Genomic DNA, 17,812 nt, shown 5'->3' with positions numbered 1-17,812 from the left:
GGAGCTCGCAGGCCGGCCGCGCGGCCATCGGAAACAAGCTCGGGAAAAGAGATCCCGACGCAGGGCGGCCAGGCCTGCCTCCAGGCCGAACGTCCCCGCTCCGTGCCTGCCCGCGGGGCCGGGGTCCCCACGGTGCCCGCACGGCCTCGCCCGGCCGGCTCCGGGCGAGCGCACTTCCGAGCGCGCCCCGGGGCCCGGGCAGGTGAGAACCCGCCCGCGCCGCACCTGGCGGGGTTGGCGGCGCCCGCGCGCCCTGCTCGCCGGCCCGGGACGCGCGGGACGGGGCCCGGCGTCCCCGGGAGGGGCCCGGGCGGGCGAGACAAAGGGCCCGCGCGCGGCCCCCGGGCGGCGGGCGCGGCGGGGGGCGGCGGGGCCCCGCGGCGCGCGCCCCAACTCGCCCCCAACTTGCAAAGTCGCTTCGGCGGCGGCGCGGCGCACTTGGCCGCGGGGCCAACCGAGTCGCCCGGACGCCCGGGCCATTGTCCCCCCGGCCCGCGCCCACCTACCCGCGGCGGGGGCCAGGCTGCAGCAGAGCGCGAGCAGCAGCAGCAGCGGCGGCGGAGGAGGAGCGGGAGACCGGGGCGGCGCCGCCTCCATGTTGTCCGGAGCCGGACGGGCCCGCGCCGCGCTCACTCGGGCTCCATGGCGCGGCTGCCGGGCTCCTCGCGCGGCTCCGGGCGCCTGCCGCCTCCCCCCTCGGGCGCCGCGGGCCAGGACGACGGGGGAGGAGGGAGGAGGCGCGGGAGCGGAAGCCGAGCCGCGTCTCCGCCCCCCGCCGCCGCCGCCGCCGCCGCCCTCCGCGCCCCCCGCGCCGGCCGCGCCCTCCTGCGGGCGCCCCCCGGAGCCGGCCAGCTGCCAGGCGACCGCCGCGCGCGGGGTCCCAGCGCCTCTGCCCGCGCCCCCTGCCCCCGGGGGCCGGGCGCCGGGGCTCCGCGGGGGCGGGACCCCGGTTTGCACCCCGCAGGGCCTGGGGCCGGATCGAGCCCCGGAAGCAGGTGTGTCACCTGTTAAGAGCGGCCAGGACCGAGCTCGCCCGGTGGGGAAACTGAGGCACGGGGCCGGGGTGTGCGAAAGGGCTTGCCCCAGGGCACGCGCGGTCAGGCATTTTCGGGGCTGGAAGCCAGGGGCCCCTAGCCAGGTGCGCGCGCTTTCCGGCGACCGCAGCCACCCCAGCAGGGTCCTCCTCGGGGCGGTCCCACGACACCTGTGCTCACCAGGGAGGGGGCCCGGGAAGGCGACCGCCAGGCGGGGCCGGGGCAGGGACAGAAGCGGGTGATGGCGAGGGGTGGGAGCTGCAGGGGAATCGGGGTAGGTTTGAGGTTGACTTTTAAACTGAACGTATACCCTCGACATTAGGATACGCGAAGACTGAGCGGTAGACACGTTGTTCTTCCAAATATGCTTGTAGGCGGCCTCTAGGATGCAGACCTCACCTTTGATCATTCAACAAGCAGGCTCTGAACCACCCCTCCCCAGCCCCCACCCCCGCCCCCTGCCCACCTGAGCATCAAGTTCGGCGACTGAACCCACCGGGGCACAGGAAGCCCTGGGAGGGGCAGCACAAACTCTGGAACCCATAGGCCCAAATTCAGACTCTGGTTCTGCTGCTTCCTACAGGGTGTGCCTTGTTGCAAGTGTGTGCTTCAGTCGTGGCCTACTCTTTATGATTCCCTGGACTGTAGCCCACCAAGCTCCTCTGTCCTTGGGATCTCCCAGGCAGAATTACTGGAGTGGGTTGCCATTTCCTTCTCCAGAGGATCTTCTGACCCATGGATCAAACCTGAGTCTCCTGCATCGCAGACAGATTCTTTACCCTCTCTGAGCCATCAGGGAAGCCCAGGGGTGTGCCCTTGGGCAGGTTCAAATATAACCTCTCTGGGGGGAATTCCTCCCCTTACAAAACAGTGAGAACAACACTTACCTTGCAGGTGCTGAGACAAGGATGGACAACTCACCAGAACAGCCCCGCCCATGGATACAGGCATTCTTCATGTATTTGTGACAACTTTACAAAGCTGGTGCTCAGGCAGAATGTCTCTGTCCCCTAGGGTTTATATTCTAGGGAAGAAGACAAACAAAAACAAGAAGATAGATACATTTAAAACCAATGCAAACAAACCAAAACACCACTAACAGACTCAGGAATGCAGTGAAGAATGAGGGTGTTGGGCTGCAATGCCTGGGGAAGTAGGGCTGTCTGAGCTACCACTGGGGAGCAGTAGGAGAATCTGCCTGCCAAGGCAGGAGACGCGGGTTCAGTCTCAGGGTTGGGAAGATCCCTGGAGGAGGGCATGGCAATCCACTCGAGTATTCTTGCCTGGAGAATCCTATGGACAGAGGAGCCTAGCGGGCTATAGTCCATGGGGTCGCACAGAGTTGGAGATGGCTGAAGTGACTTAGTTCACAAGGGACTTAATTGCTCTGTGACATGTGGGATCTTTAGGTGCTCTTTGTGAACTCTTAGTTGCGGTATGTGGGTGGAGTTCCCTGACCAGGGGTTGAACCCAAGCCTCCTGCATTGGAGTGCAGACTTTTAACCACGGGACACCCAGGGAAGCCCCTGCGCTGGAACTGTTTTTACCCCTGTTACCCACATGGCTTACTCCCTCACATCTTCAGATCTTCAGCTTCTCAGCCAGACTCTCCCTGACCCTGCTTGGAGATTGCACACCACACCCCCTGCACCACCCACCCTTGCCAGCACTTCCTGCTCCATTTCTCTGCTTAATTTTTCTCCTTTGCACTGACCAACATCTGACAGACTACTGTTTACTTATCTTTCTTCCCTCCACAAAAATAGACTTTCACTTGTTTTATTCCACGTGTATCCCCAGAGCCTACACCAGGGCCTGACACAGTAGGTGCTCAATAAATGTTTGTTGAATGACTGAGTGAACTGATAAGACCTGATTTATATTTATAGAAGGATCACTCTGGCTGCTGAGTAGGGACAGGACTGTTAGGATGAAAGAGAAGATGCTGGGGACTGGCCAGCAGTGGGTACCACAGTAGCACCCAGGAGAGATGGCAGCTTGGATGGGTGAGGGTGGGGGGCTCACAAGGGGCTGGATTCTGGGTGCTTTAGGAAGAGCTAATGGGACTCCTCAAAGGCGCCGGTTGTGGGAAGGAGGAGAAGGGGCCCTAGGGTGGCCCACCCTAGGGGCTCTGCTTGTTGAGTAACTCAGTCACGTCCCACTCTTTCAACACATGGACTGCAGCGTACCAGGCTTCCTTGTCCTCCACTATCTCCTGCACTTTGCTCAAACTCATGTCCATTGAGTCGGTGATGCCATCCAACCATCTCATCCTCTGTCACCCCTTCTCCTCCTGCCGTCAACCTTTCCCAGCATCAGGGGCTTTTCTAATGAGTCAGTTCTTCGCATCAGGCGGCCAAAGTATTGGAGCTTCAGCTTCAGCATCAGTCCTTCCAGGGAATATTCAGGGTTCATTTCGTTTAGGCTTGACTGATTTGATCTCCTTGCAGTCCAAGGGACTCTCACAATGACCACGGTGGAGGGGTCACCAGAGACCACCTGTGGGGGACAGGACTGTGCCCCTCGGTCTCAAAGCATCAGAGTGAGAGCTCAGATTGCCTGACTCTGATCAGAGCTTCAAGGAAAGCTGTTTGCAAAGAACAATGAGATTGAATCACTGTTTGATTCTGCAGGATTCCAGCCTCACAAGGGCAGTCATTTTTAGACTCTTCACTAATGTAAGAAGCAACCGGAGAACGTGCTAAGCTTCCACTTCCCCAGAAGGCTGCATGTCACAGCTCATCACGCCACCCAGCTTTTCTTAGGCCTTGCGTTTGCAAGCGTTCACTCCCAATTCCTTGCTCAGATGCGAGTTCCATCACAGTGAAGTAAGGGGGGCTCAGCACCTGTCAGATCTAATCGTTTCTGGGGACAGGGGCTCATTTGGGGTCCATTTAGGGCCCATCAGAGGATGACATTTCAGCCTGTTGACACTTGGGGAAAAAGTGCCTCTTTGGTTTCCCTCCTGAGCTGGAACATGCTGACTCTGGAGAGTTATTCTGGGCACGCGAGCCCTCCCGCCTGGCAGGCCTGGCTGCTGTGGTCAGAGGTGTGCCCTGGGCTCCAGCATTTCCGGGCTTGGAGCCCCGAGCATTCTCCCGAGGCGTGCAGTGGGAACGTGGTCATCTGACAGGCCATCCTTCCCATCCCCGAGGGCCTCTCCCCGCCATGACACCACTGCCTGCCCTCAAAGAAGAGAAGAGAAGACTTGTTACCAGTGTTCTCTGTACTTTGAAGCCCTGCATTAACGTGACTCATGATTGACATGGGTCCATGACAGGGCATGGGGATGGATTGCCAGGCACCCCTCTCGTGTAGGCACCACCTGCTTGCTCTTCTCCCTCCGGTAGTTTTCATCCCCCAGCCCCAGATTCTGCGGCCCTGGGCCTCAGCCCTCCCTGGGGTTTGGCTTGCCTGTAACTCACATCCTGGCAAGGACGCCCTGGGCAGCCCCAGGAGCATCTGGTCCACTTGGCAGTTTTATTTTCACTGCAGCTGAAAGAGTCGACATTCAAATTTCATCCTCCTTTTAAAGCATTTTAAAGACGCCTGCAGTAGGTTGAATGTGCTCCGTCGCTAAGTCTTTGCAACCCCATGGACTGCAGTCTGCCACTGGAAAGTGACATGAAAGTGAAAGTCGCTCAGTCGTGTCCAACTCTTTGCTACCCTATGGACTGTAGTCCATGGAATTCTCCAGGCCAGAATACTGGAGTGGGTAGCCTATCCCTTCTCCAGGGGATCTGCCCAACCCAGCACTGGAGTGGGTTGCTATTTTCTCCTCCAGGGGATCTTCCCAACCCAGGGATTGGACTTGCATCCTTCTGCTTTGGTGGGCGGATTCTTTACCACTGAGCCACCTGGGGAGCCCATAGTAAGCTGAATAGGTGGTGGTGTTCAGTTGCTCGGTTGTGTCTGAGTCTTTGCGACCCCATGGACTACAGCACACCAGGCTCCCTGTCCATCACCAACTCCCGGAGTTTGCTCAAACTCATGTCCGTCGAGTTGGTGATGCCATCCAACCATCTCATCCTCTGTTGTCCCCTTCTCCTCCTGCCTTCAATCTTTTCCAGCATCAGGGCCGTTTCTAATGAGTTGGCTCTTCCCATCAGGTGGCCAAAATATTGTAGCTTCAGCTTCAGCATCAGTCCTTCCAATGAATATGAAGGACTGATTTCCTTTAGGATTGACTTGTTTGATCTCCTTACAGTCCAAGGGACCGCTCGACCGCCCAAGAGTCTTCTCCAACATTACAGTTCAAAAGCATCAATTCTTCAGTGTTTAATCTTTTTTATGGTCCAACTCTCACATCTATACATGACTACTGGAAAAACCATAGCTTTGACTCGACGGACCTTTGTCAGCAAAGTAATGTCTCTGCTTTTTAAAATGCTGTCTAGGTTGGTCATTGCTTTTCTTCTAAGGAGCAAGCATCTTTTAATTTCACGGCTGCAGTCACCATCTACAGTGATTTTGGAGCCCAAGAAAATAAAGTCTGTCACTGTTTCCATTGTTTCCCCATCTATTTGCCATGAAGTGATGGTACCGGATGCCATGATCTTAGTTTTATTAATATTAGTGTGTTAAATGTTAAATTTTTTATGTTAAATGTTAAATAGTATGTTAAATTTTAAATGATGCCATATCTTAGCTTTTAGAAGTTGAATAGCGGTAAAGAATCTGCAATGCAGGAGACCCCCGTTTGATTCCTGGGTTGGGAAGATCCCCTGGAGAAGAGAGGCTACCCATTCCAGTATTCTTGGGCTTCCCTGGTGGCTCAGACAGTAAAGAATCTGCCTGCAATGTGGGAGACCTGGGTTCGATCCCTGGGTTGGGAAGATCCCATGGAGTTGGGCACAGCAACCCACTCCAGTATTCTTGCCTGGAGAATCCCCATGGACGGAGGAGCCTTGTGGGCTACAGCCCATGGAGTCACAAAGAGTTGGACATGACTGAGCAATCAAGAACAAAAAATACATCCACACCCTAATCCTGGAACATATGAATGTTAACTGATTTGGGGAAAGGGTCTTTGCAAGTATAGTGAAGAATCTTAAGAGCAGGAGGTCATCTGGATTATCCCACGGGACCCTGAATCCAGTGACATCGTCTTAGAGCAGAAGAGGAGAGGGCTGTGCAAAGATGGAAGCACAGGGCTGAGGGATGAGGCCACAAACCAAGGGACACCTGGAGCCTCCAGAAGCTGGAAGAGGTGAGGAAGAGTCCTTCCCCAGAGCCTTTGGAGGGAGCCCAACACTGCCCATGCCTTGATTTCAGACTTTTGGCCTCCAGATGTTGAGAGAAGACATTTCTGCTGTTTCAAGCATCCAGTTAGTGTGATTTGTCATGGCAGACGCAGGAATCCATCACAGTCCCTAATCTTCATAAACCCATTTTACAGGGAAGGAAACTGAGGTCAGAGAGGTAAGGGCTTATCCAGGGATCACCTCCGATTTATTCTGTACAATAATAGCAGAGGTCAGTGGTCACAGCAGAGGCTGTGTGGCCTGTGAAGCCTGAACTGTTTATCATCCAGCCAGTTACAGATGTGTTTGCCCACCCCTGCTCTAGGTGCTCCTATGGCAATAACTGTTCTAGAAAAAATAAAGCAGGGCAAGAGGGACAAGAGGTAAGGAAGGCTTCACTAGGACAGTGAACATTTGTGCAGGGACCTGGAAGTCCTGTGCAAAGGCCCTGAGGCACGATGAGGGGCCTGAGCGGCTGAAGCAGAGAGACAGCCAAGGTCAGAGGGGAGCAGGGGGACCTACCTGGTGGTTCAATAGCTAAGACTCCGTGTTCCAAATGCAGTGGGCCTGGGTTCGATCCCTGGTCAGAGAACTGGATCCCAGATAATGCAACTAAGAATTCGCATATTGCAACTAAGGCTCAGTGCAACCAAGTAAATAATTTTTTTTAAAAAAAAGAGCAGGCCATCTCTGCAGGGTCCTGGGAAACACCTCCTCCAAGTGAGCTGGGGGACCATCAGAGGGCCAGGAACAGAGGGAGCCTGAGATTTGATTTCCATGTTGCGGACTCTCTCTGCTCCTGTCGTTCACTATGACATCAGTGTTAGTGACATCAGAGTGTGGAGCCCCGCCTTGAACTCTTCTAGCCTAGATCCAGTAGACCTCCCAGTGGAGGAGCAGAGTGGCCAGGACCCAGGCCTTAGGGAGGAGGGCTGGCTGGGCTTAGAAACATGGGAATCTTCAGTATCTGAGCCTGTGATCCTGGAGGAGCAGTTATGAAGAAGAAGGTTCAGGGGCTGAGCGTTTGGGGCCCTCCAAGCTCAGAGGTGAGGAGCACCGGGAGACGGCAGCTCCCCGGAGCCAGGGAGGACGCCGAGTGGAGGGGAAGGGCGCCGTGTGGCCGCCGCCAGAAACTGGGACGGGCGCAGACACGTGTCCATGGGGCCCGGGGCGGCCATTCATCTTTGACCTTGAGGAGCTGTTTGGAATCACAAAGTAGCTCGCACACACCTGGCCTCTGTTGAGAGCCACATCCACCACGGGCCCTTAGCTAAACACACAGGAGTTCGGGGTGAGGCGGAGACCTTCCCCAGCAGCTGGATGGACCCCTGGGCAGCTGCCACACCTCTCCGGTCGCTCTCATGGGCAGTAAATCCTCCGGTCCCTTCTAGTCCCAGGGCCGTGTCCGCTTAGGAATTACAACTCCAGTTCTGGTTTAATGATCAAAACGAAGGTTTATTCCCAGTCACGGCTTCTCCCCTCCTCCAGCTCCACTAGGCTTCGAGCAGCAGTGGAACCACAGCGGGGGAGGCCAGCTGGGCCTCTGCCGTCCTCCTCCGGGAGGGAGGGCGGGAGGGGACTGGGACCCTCCAGGATTGGGGGATTCCGAGTGCATATCTCTCTCTTTCAGGCTCTCTGCTGGGCCTTAGGTACTTCTTGGATGGTTCCTGACCCACCAGGGCGCACACCTTTGCCCAGTCATCCGGAAAACACGGCCACCGGTCCAGTTCCACAGCCGGCTGGGCAGCAACAGGGATGACCTTGGCCTTTAATGCATCCAGCGTGGAGCCAGCAGCAGGAGACACCTGTTCGCCTGGGTCCTTGAAGCCCCTCTTGCTGGTCTCAGGATGAAAGGCACTCTCTCCTACTCTCAAGGTGGGCCGGGAACTAACTGGGGTGATCAACCAGCTCGGTTTGCCTGTAACTGAGAGGTCCTCAGGATGCAGAGCTTTCAGAGCTAAAACTGGGCGAGTCAAGGCCAACAGGAGCCAGTCGGTTGCCCTTGGGTTGGTGGAATCAGGTTTCCCTCTGTGGGACCCTCACCCCAGGCACGTGGGGTGCCAGGACACAGGTCCAAGGCAGACCCAGTTCCATGCCTGCCGCTTAAAATTATAAGTCACTGTCAACACATCCGTGCCATTTTTTTTTTTTAAGTGAAGGGATATTTTGGATAAAAAGAGACAACAGAGAGATCCTGATGGATCATTTCATGCTTGTAAAAATAACTCTGATGATATTAAGAATTATGAGTGTTTTTTTAAGAGGAAACAAAACTCTTCTGTTTATGTGAGAGAATGTTCTTAGACCTCTTCCAAACTGTTTAATGGAGACACATCATACTGTCTGTGACATACTTTTGATATTTTTGTTTTTGGCAAATGTGGCAAAACCTTAGCGAGTTTTGAACCGAGATAATAAAATTATGGGTGGTAACCATAAAAAAATAATGTTATAAATCAGCCCACAGATGTGGAATAAAGAGTGTGAGTTCCCTCTTTATTTGTTGGCTGGACAAATACGCAGTTGAAACAGCAGGTAAGAGTGCCAGGTGGAACCTTTGGGGCCCTTCTGTGTTGGAGCCAGGTGTCCGGAGACCCAGCCCAGGACCTCTCTGGACTTTCGCCCCAGGGCGAGGTCTGCGGCAGGAGGTGAGGTCTGGGAGAGGTGCCCATACTGCCTGGATTGGGCCCTGTGCTGGAGCGAGGTGGGGGGTGGGGGTCACCAGGGGTTCCCAGGGGTCCCCACGGATCTCCTGTGGGGAATGGGCAAGCTGGAGGGGCAGAGTGGGCCCCTCCGGAGCTTGGCGCCCTGGCTGAGAGGGTACTTACTGTTCTGTTTTAGACCTTCAGTATCAGACAGAATGGGCTTCTGGTAAAGAATCTGCCTGCAATGCAGGAGACACGGGTTCGATCCCTGAGTTGGGAAGATCCCCTGGAGGCATGGCAACCCACTCCAGTATTCTTGCCAAGAAAATCCCACGACAGAGGAGCCTGGTGGACTACAGTCCACGGGGTCACAAAGAATCAGATACGACTGAATGACTGAGCACGCACCAGCGTCAGAATGGAGGCAGGAAGTCCCATCTTAACTGCCCCCCTGAGGACTGGAGAGAGAGATCAGTACTTGCGGGAGGTCAGGCAGCTGGACGGTGGCCAGGCCGGGATGGGGACCCAGCCTCCAGGCTCTGCCCCTGCCAGGCTAACCCCCTCCTTGCAGCGACCACCTCCCCTTACCCAGGTCCTGGCCCCCTGCAGGGACCCCTCAGGTCTGGCCACAGGCCAGCTCATGCCGCTCAGTTTGCAAACACCAGCAAGATTCTCCCTTCTTAAGAAAGGGCAGCGAAACCTCACCATCCCCCGCCATGCCTTCCTATCTGTCCGCTCAGCTGCCAAGCCCTTCCAGCCAACGGTCCACACTCGCTGCCCCTGGCCTCACCACCTGCTCATTCAGTCCTGCCCCTGCGATGACCTTCAGTCGCCAGCTGCACAGGCCATTGCTGCTGCATCCGTCTTGGTGAGGGTTCTGCAGGTCTCCAACGCCCCCTCCCAGCCTCCCTCCCTCGAGCCCCTTCCCCCTCCCAGACTGTCACATGCTGTCCTGCTCACAAGCTGCCCTGTATTACGTACAGCCCTCTTTGCTGCAGGAGCCCCTGGTGGCTCAGACATTAAAGAGTCTGTCTGCAGGTTCCATCCCTGAGTTGGGGAGATCCCCTGGAGGAGGAAACGGCAACCCACTCCAGTATTCTTGCCTGGAGAATCCCATGGACTGAGGAGCCAGGCGGGCTACTGTCCGTGGGGTCACAGAGTCGGCCACAACTGAGCGACCTCTCTTTCTTCTCTTCGCTGCTCTCCCCACTGTGGCCTGCCCGTCAGTGTGGCCAGCATGATGGCCCTTAAATGCCCACCTGGCAGGGCCCTCCCTTCACACAAACCCTCTCCGGCTCCCCAGTGCCCCTGATGGTTCTCCCTGCCGCCTCTCTGCCCTCCCCCAGGTCGGGCACAGCTCCTCCCAGCCGGTCGCAGTCCTCCTGGCCCTGCGGTCTTCGGGTCTCCCAATGGGTGTCTGTAGGCCTGAGGGTCCCCTTTCTCTGGGGGAGACAGGGGCCGTCAGAGCCGAGTGGCAAGGTGGGCTGAGCCTTCAACAGAGTCGGCTGGGACAGGTACCCACAGGGGCTGGCGCTCCCATGGGAGGCTGGTGTGTGCAGGGAACAGTGACCCCGGCCGGGGGCCAAGAGCGGCTGTCTTGTGGGGTGTGGAAGGGTGGAAGGGGGAGGTGGCCTGTAGGCAGGTGGACTGCCCGGTGGAGAACCCAGGCGGGGTATCTTGCGAGCTCCTCACGGCCGGGGGCGGGGGGCGGGGAGGGGGGACTTTGTGCAGGAGCGTACCTGACGCTCAGACTTGCGGGGCGGGGATCTGGCGGTCCCCAGAAGCTGTGATCGCAGATTCTAGAAGGAAGCCACCTTCCGCCTCCGCGGTGGAGGAGGGTGCCTGGAAGGGTTCTTGAATCCTGGGTTCCCTGAAGGCCCCGCCTTCTGCACCTGGGGTCTTAGAAGCAGCACCAGCCCCCAGGCTCTGGGGGGAGTGGCCGAGGGTTATCTCCCTCCCCGCCCCGCCCCCGCACCTACCTACACCCCCACCCCCGCCCCGCGCAGATCCCCTGGATACCCCGGGGCTGGTGCAGAGCCTGGAGAGACCCGTGCGGGGGCGCTGGGCTCAGCGAGGACACAGACCCTCCCTCAGGCGGCGGCGAGGCAGAGCCGGCCTGTCGGCCTTGTCCCTGGGCAGCACCGGGGCAGCCGGTGCTCCGGGAGCGGACCGCGGGGGAGGCGCCTCCTGCCCGAGCCCCTCCCGGGCCGGGATCACACGTCCTCCCTGCTTATCAACGAGCCTCCGACCAAAGCTCACCGCCCGCAATGGCCCGCAGGGCGCTGGGCCGCCTTTGATGAGCAGCCCCCACCGCCCAGTCAACAAACGCTGCAGACTTTGCACCGAGAGTGTTTACTCCCGGCAAGGACGTGGTGTACCCTCCGCGGGCTGCCCGCTGCTTTCTCTGGGGTGGGGGTGGGGTGAGGGGGGTGACGAGGGGGCTACCGGTGAGTCTTCCCCAGTCCAGGGTCTGGTTCTCCAGGAGCACCTGCCTGCTCAAGAAATCCTCCTACCTGAAGAGGGATTATGCCCATTCTATAGATGCGAAAACTGAGGCCTGGCTGGTTAGGTGACTTGACTGAGATCCCTCAGGGAATAAAGGATGGAGCTGCAGGCTTTTGTTATTTCTCCTCTCTGATGCTACCAAAACCTTGGCTTTCTTTGTGCCCACAAAAACCAAGTAAGGAAAAAAAAACCATGGAGACAGTTTGGAAGAAATAGAAAGGTGGCTGTGATCCTCAGGTGGCAGAAGGGAGAGCACAGGAGGTTTGTGCCTTAAGAACGGTGCCCCTTTTCCACGAGGAATCTGGGGGGATTATATAGATGCAGGCTCACAGTCAGGGGTTGGTGATGAGGAACAGAGGTTTCAGGATGTTGCATCCTTCCTCTAGCGCTCTTTCAAAAGCGGTCACAGGCTGGTGTCAGGTAGCCCAGTAATGGGGTCTGGCAGTTGGGTAGTTGGGTGCATTATTGTCTTTTGTGCTGAGGCCTTCTTTCTATAAGGCAAAAAGAGAAAAACTACAAGGGAGGGTCTGCAAAGAGAGTTCTGTAAAGTTGTAATTAGCATGAAGTCAAAGGATAGTTGGAGGAGGCGTGGAACCCACTCCAGTATACTTGCCTGGAGAGTCCCATGGACAGAGGAGCCTGGCGGGCTACAGTCCACCGGGTCACAAAGAGTCGGACACAACTGAGCCATTGGGCGCACACCCAAGTAAAAGCTAGCAGTGATCAGGCCTGCTCACTGTTCCTTCTTCTTTGTTCTTAGGAAAGAAAAGAAAAACTCATTTTCCTTTTTCACTTTTTCACTGCAGCATCTCTCCCAGGCCCTGGGGGGTTGGGGGAGTGAGGGGAGCAAGGAAAAGACTGAGGGCCTCCAGAGTCAGGGCTTCAGGCCCAACCCGGCTCCAGGGGCTCCTAGCTCAGGCCTGCAGTGATCCTAATGGCCACGAGAGGGCAGCAGCATCCTGCCATGCCAGGCTCTCCAGGTGCTCAGGGATTCAAAGGAAAGCGCTTGTCAACACCGAGGTGCCTGGGCGACGACCTGCCAGCCCGTGGATCAGGGAACAAGTTCGACCCCACTCATGACCTTGGGCAAGTTGTGGAACCCGTGGAGACCTCAGTTTCCTCATCTGTGCCAGTGGGGATAACAGGAGCTGACCCACTTGGTGGAGCTGGGAATTAAGAAAACCAGGCAGCAGACAGAAAAGCTTGCTCTCAAGGCACAGGTTCTAGTTCATATTCTAGAACTAACACCAAAAAAAGATGTATTTTTCATAATAGGGAACTGGAATGCAAAAGTAGGAAGTCAGGCAGTAGACAGGTTTGACCGTGGAGTACAAAATGAAGCAGGGCAATGGCTAACAGAGTTTTGCCAAGAGAACACACTGGTCATAGCAAACACCCTCTTCCAACAACACAAGAGAAGACTCTACATATGGACATCACCGGATGGTCAATACCGAAATCAGATTGATTATATTCTTTGCAGCCGAAGATGGAGAAGCTCTATATAGTCAGCAAAAACAAGACCAGAAGCTGACTGTGGCTCAGATCATGAACTCCTTATTGAAAAATTCAGACTTAAATTGAAGAAAGCAGGGAAAACCACTAGACCATTCAGGTATGACCTAAGTCAAATCCCTTATGATTATACAGTTCAGTTCAGTTCAGTGGCTCGGTCGTATCCGACTCTTTGCGACCCCATGAATCACAGCACGCCAGATTATACAGTAGAAGTGACAAATAGATTCAAGGGATTAGATCTGATAGACAGAGTGCTTGAAGAACTGTGGATGGAGGTTTGCAACATTGTACAGGAGGCTGTGATCATCCCCAAGAAAAAATAAATGCAAAAGGGAAAAATGGTTGTCTGAGAGGGGGTTACAAATAGCTGAGAAAAGAAGAGAGGCAAAAGGCAAAGGAGAAAAGGAAAGTTATACCCATCTGAATGCAGAGTTCCGAAGAATAACAAGGAGAGATAAGAAAGCCTTCCTAAGTGATTAATACAAAGAAATACAGGAAAACAATATAATAGGAAAGACTAGAGACCTCTTCAGGAAAATTAGAGATACCAAGGGAACATTTCATGCAAAGATGGGCACAATAAAGAACAGAAATGGTATGGACCTAAGAGAAGCAGAAGATATTAACAAGAGGTGGCAAGAATACACAGAAGAACTATACAGAAGAGATCGTAATGACCCAGATGGTGTGATCACCCACCTAGAGCCAGACATCCTGGAATGCCAAGTCAACTGGGCCTTAGGAAGCATCACTATGAACAAAGAGAGTGGAGGTGATGGAATTCCAGCTGAGCTATTTCAAATCCTAAAAATGATGCTGTTAAAGTGCTATATTCAATATGCCAGCAAACTTGGAAAACTTAGCAGTGGCCACAGGAGTGGAAAAGGTCAGTTTTTGTTCCAATCCCAAAGAAAGGCAATGCCAAAGAATGTTCAAAGTATTGCACAATTGCACTCATTTCACACACTAGCAAAGTAATGCTCAAAATTCTCCAAGCTAGGTTTCAACAGTACATAAACCGAGAACTTCCAGATGTACAAACTGGATTTAGAAAAGGCAGAGGAACCAGAGATCATAGAAAAAGCAAGAGAATTCAAAAAAAACATATATTTCTGCTTTATTGACGATGCCAAAGCCTTTGACTGTATGGATCACAACAAATTGTGGAAAATTCTTCAAGAGATGAAAATACCAGCCCATCTTACCTGCCTCCTGAAAAATCTATATGCAGGTCAAGAAGCAACAGTCAGATCCAGACATGGAACAACAGACTGGTTCCAAACTGGGAAGGGAGTACGTCAAGGCTGTACAGTGTCACCCTGATTATTTAGCTTATATGCAAAGTACATCATGCAAAATGCCAGGCTGTATGAAGCAGAAGCTGGAATCAAAATTGCTGGGAGAAATATCAATAACCTCAGATGTGCAGATGACACCACCCTTATGGTAGAAAGCAAAGAGGAACTAAAGAGCTTTTTAATGAAGGTGAAAGAGGAGAGTCGAAAAGCTGGCTTAAAACTCAACATTCAAAAAGCTAGGATCACAGCAATCCCACTGCTGGGCATACACACTGAGGAAACCAGAAGGGAAAGAGACACGTGTACCCCAGTGTTCATTGCAGCACTGTTTATATAAGCTAGATGCCCATCAGCAGATGAATGGATAAGAAAGCTGTGGTACATATACACAATGGAGTATTACTCAGCCATTAAAAAGAATACATTTGAATCAGTTCTAATGAGATGGATGAAACTGGAACCTATTATACAGAGTGAAGTAAGCCAGAAAGAAAAACACCAATACAGTATACTAACGCATATATATGGAATTTAGAAAGATGGTAACAATAACCCTGTGACGAGACAGCAAAAGAAACACCGATGTATAGATCAGTCTTACGGACTCTGTGGGAGAGGGAGAGGATGGGGAGATTTGGGAGAATAGCATTGAAACATGTATAATATCATGTATGAAACGAGTCGCCAGTCCAGGTTCGACGCACGGTACTGGATGCTTGGGGCTGGTGCACTGGGACGACCCAGAGGGAGGGTAGGGGAGGGAGGAGGGAGGAGGGTTCACAATGGGGAATGCGGGTATACCTGTGGCGGATTCATTTCGATATTTGGCAAAACTAATACAATATTGTAAAGTTTAAAAATAAAATAAAATTAAAAAAAAAAAAGCTAGGATCATGGCATCTGGTCCCATCACTTCATGGCAAATAGATGGGGAAACAATGGAAACAGTGTCAGACTTTATTTTGGCGGGCTCTAAAATCACTGCAGATGGTGACTGCAGCCATGAAATTAAAAGACACTTGCTCCTTGGAAGAAATGTTATGACCAACCTAGACAGCATATTAAAAAGCAGAGACATTAATTTGCCAACAAAAGTCCGTCTAGTCAAGGCTTTGGTTTTTTCAGTAGTCATGTATGGATCTGAGAGTTGAAACATAAAAAAGGCTGAACACCAAAGAATTGATGCTTTTGAACTGTGGTGTTGGAGAAGACTCTTGAGAGTCTCTTGGACTGCAAGGAGATCCAACCAGTCCATCCTAAAGAAAATCAATTCTGAATATTCATTGGAAAGACTAATGCTGAAGCTGAAACTCCAATACTTTGGCCACCTGATGGGAAGAGCCATCTCATTAGAAAAGGCCCTGATGATGGAGAAGATTGAAGGCAGGAGAAGGGGACGACAGAGGATGAGATGGTTGGATGGCATCATTGACTCAATGGACATGAGTTTGAGCAGCTCCAGGAAACGGTGAAGGACAGGGCAGCCCGTGCTGCAGTCCATGGGGTTGCAGAATCGGACACAACTGAGCAACCGAACAGCTATCAACAACCGACTAGATATCCAGAGAACTCCATTTGTTACAAACACATACAAATACCGGAAACAATACTAATTAAACATTTTTTAATCTATAGCAAAGTTGGTGGGAAAGGAGGGGGTTTCATTAAGGCCAGAAATAAGAAAGCAGCAACAACAAGAAAGCCATCTCATAGCTATGTGGCAACTGACTATTTGAACACTGATTATAGCAGAAAATTGAACACTGATGATATTAAGAAATTATTGTTTAAAATTTTAGGTGTGAATACATATATTGTGGCTTTATTTTGAAAAGAGTTCTTATCGTTTGGAAATGTATACTGAAGAACTTTCAGGTGAAATAGTATGATTTCTAGAATTTGCTTCAGAACCACACAAAAGGTGAATGAGCTTTGAGACTGGCCAGAGGTTAATGACACGTGATGAGTTTGTTGGGATCACTATACTATTCTTTGTGAAATTCTCCATTAAAATTTATTTTTAATATATATATTAAAACAATGTATATCAGGGCGGTCTGCAGGTGGCCTTTTGCTGGGGTTGTCTTCACTTCCAGGAACCTCCCTGAGTAAAGAGGAAGGTCAGTCAGATCAGAAACTCCCGAAAATCTGAGAACCCTCCAAAAAAGGACCTTCCCAGTGGGTAAACAACAGTAAAAATCCACCCACTGAGTGTCTGCAGGCGGGAGGGGGGAGATGTCCTCATGTTGGCCTTGGCTCTGAGTAGAACAGAAACAGTTAAAAGGAAGAGAAAAGTCCCCCGTGAGTGTCTCAGGCCAGATTGCACATCAAGACTCACCCTGAGGATGTGATCTAAAGTCGCCCCAGTTGCCATTTGCAGCAACATGGACGGACCTAGAGAGCATCCTCCAGGTGGAGTAAGTCAGAGAAGGAGAAAGACCATGTGACACCCTTACATGTGACAGCTGAAAGGAGATGATGCACGTGAGCTTACTTACAGAACAGAAAGGGACTCGGACTTCGAAAATGAACTCATTGTTGCTGGGGGCAGGGAGATAATTAAGGGCTTTGGGAAGGGCATGTACACACTACTATATTTACAACGGATAACCAACAAGGATATACTGTATAGCACATGGAACTCTGCTCAGTGTTATGTGCCAGCCTGGATGGGAGGGGATTTGGGGGGAGAACCGATGCATGTGTATGTTAGGCTGAGTTTCTTCAGTGTTCACTGAAACTATCACAGTATTGTTAGAATACTCCAATACAAAAAAAAAAAAAAGAATACTCCAATACAAAGTGTTTTGGGTGTTAAATAAATAAAAATTGAATTAAAAATAAATAAAGTGGGTCCAGTTGGTGGTGGAGCCTCCAGAGCCTGGCAAAGCGGAGGCAACTCTAGAGAAAGTGCACTGCAGACCCAGCCCTCAGAATCCCCAGTAACAAAGCCATAAGCTTCTCTAGGGGCAGGGAATGAGCCACCGCAAGCGAAAAAGCAGACTGTGCAGCCCAGGGGTCATAAAATCGACACTCTCCAACTGTCAGTGTGAAGTCTTCCTCAAACATTTGAAGAGATAAAAGAGGACATTCAAAGTATGACAAAGAAGCGAGAAAACATCAGAGTTGCAGAAAATGACTGAAAAGCAATTCCAGAAATAAAAATTACAATTGAAATCAGAAACTCAATGAGCAGGTCAAACACCAGAGGAGACACAAGAGTGTGCTGGAGAGGGATGCACAGAACTCTGCAGAGGGGCTCAAAGAGATGGAGAAATCAGAAAGGAGGAGAGTCGTGTCCCTGGGGAATGTGAACCCATGTGGCCACTTTAGAAAGAGTCTGGATGGTTCTCAGAAGGTTAAACGTGGCATTCCCACGTGACCCAGCAATTGCACTTCTAGGCATTCACTCAGGAGAAACGAAGGCATAAATCCACACAAAAACTTGCACTGAATAGTCATAGCATCATTATTCCTAAGAGCTAAATGGTGGGAACAATTCGAACGTCCATCAACGGATGAACAAAATGTGGTATGTCTATACAATGGAATAGTATTTATCCCCAAAG

The 17,812-nt window shown here is 52.6% G+C and overlaps 1 protein-coding gene and 1 long non-coding RNA gene across 7 annotated transcripts in view; one reads left to right on the top strand and one right to left on the bottom strand.

Annotated features, from left to right (window-relative positions):
• Window positions 1-700, bottom strand: part of LRP5 (LDL receptor related protein 5) — a 125,822-nt gene extending 125,122 nt beyond the window's left edge. For 2 of the 4 annotated variants that reach the window (XM_061407234.1, XM_061407237.1), the window contains exon 1: window positions 507-692. In XM_061407234.1, the coding sequence (XP_061263218.1) occupies window positions 507-597 (91 nt within the window). In that variant the 5' untranslated portion in view covers window positions 598-692. Of the gene's footprint in view, window positions 1-506 lie in introns of all 4 variants that reach the window. The other 2 variants (XM_061407236.1, XM_061407235.1) reach the window with 2 other exon arrangements.
• A 6,381-nt stretch (window positions 701-7,081) lies between these two features.
• On the top strand, window positions 7,082-13,609 carry LOC133241569 (uncharacterized). Of its 3 annotated transcripts, none has more exons than XR_009734631.1 (3): window positions 7,106-7,323; window positions 7,908-9,790; window positions 10,269-13,609. It is a non-coding gene; the product is annotated as an uncharacterized LOC133241569 (long non-coding RNA). The 3 variants fall into 3 exon arrangements; XR_009734630.1 differs by having other exon boundaries at window positions 7,117-7,323; window positions 7,908-8,152; window positions 9,119-13,609; XR_009734629.1 differs by having other exon boundaries at window positions 7,082-7,323; window positions 7,908-13,609.
• The last annotated feature ends 4,203 nt before the right edge of the window (window positions 13,610-17,812 follow it).

The sequence above is a fragment of the Bos javanicus genome, chromosome 29 (genome assembly GCF_032452875.1).
Source record: "Bos javanicus breed banteng chromosome 29, ARS-OSU_banteng_1.0, whole genome shotgun sequence".
Classification (NCBI taxonomy): domain Eukaryota; kingdom Metazoa; phylum Chordata; class Mammalia; order Artiodactyla; family Bovidae; genus Bos; species Bos javanicus.
This window is presented reverse-complemented; position numbering and strand designations above follow the sequence as displayed.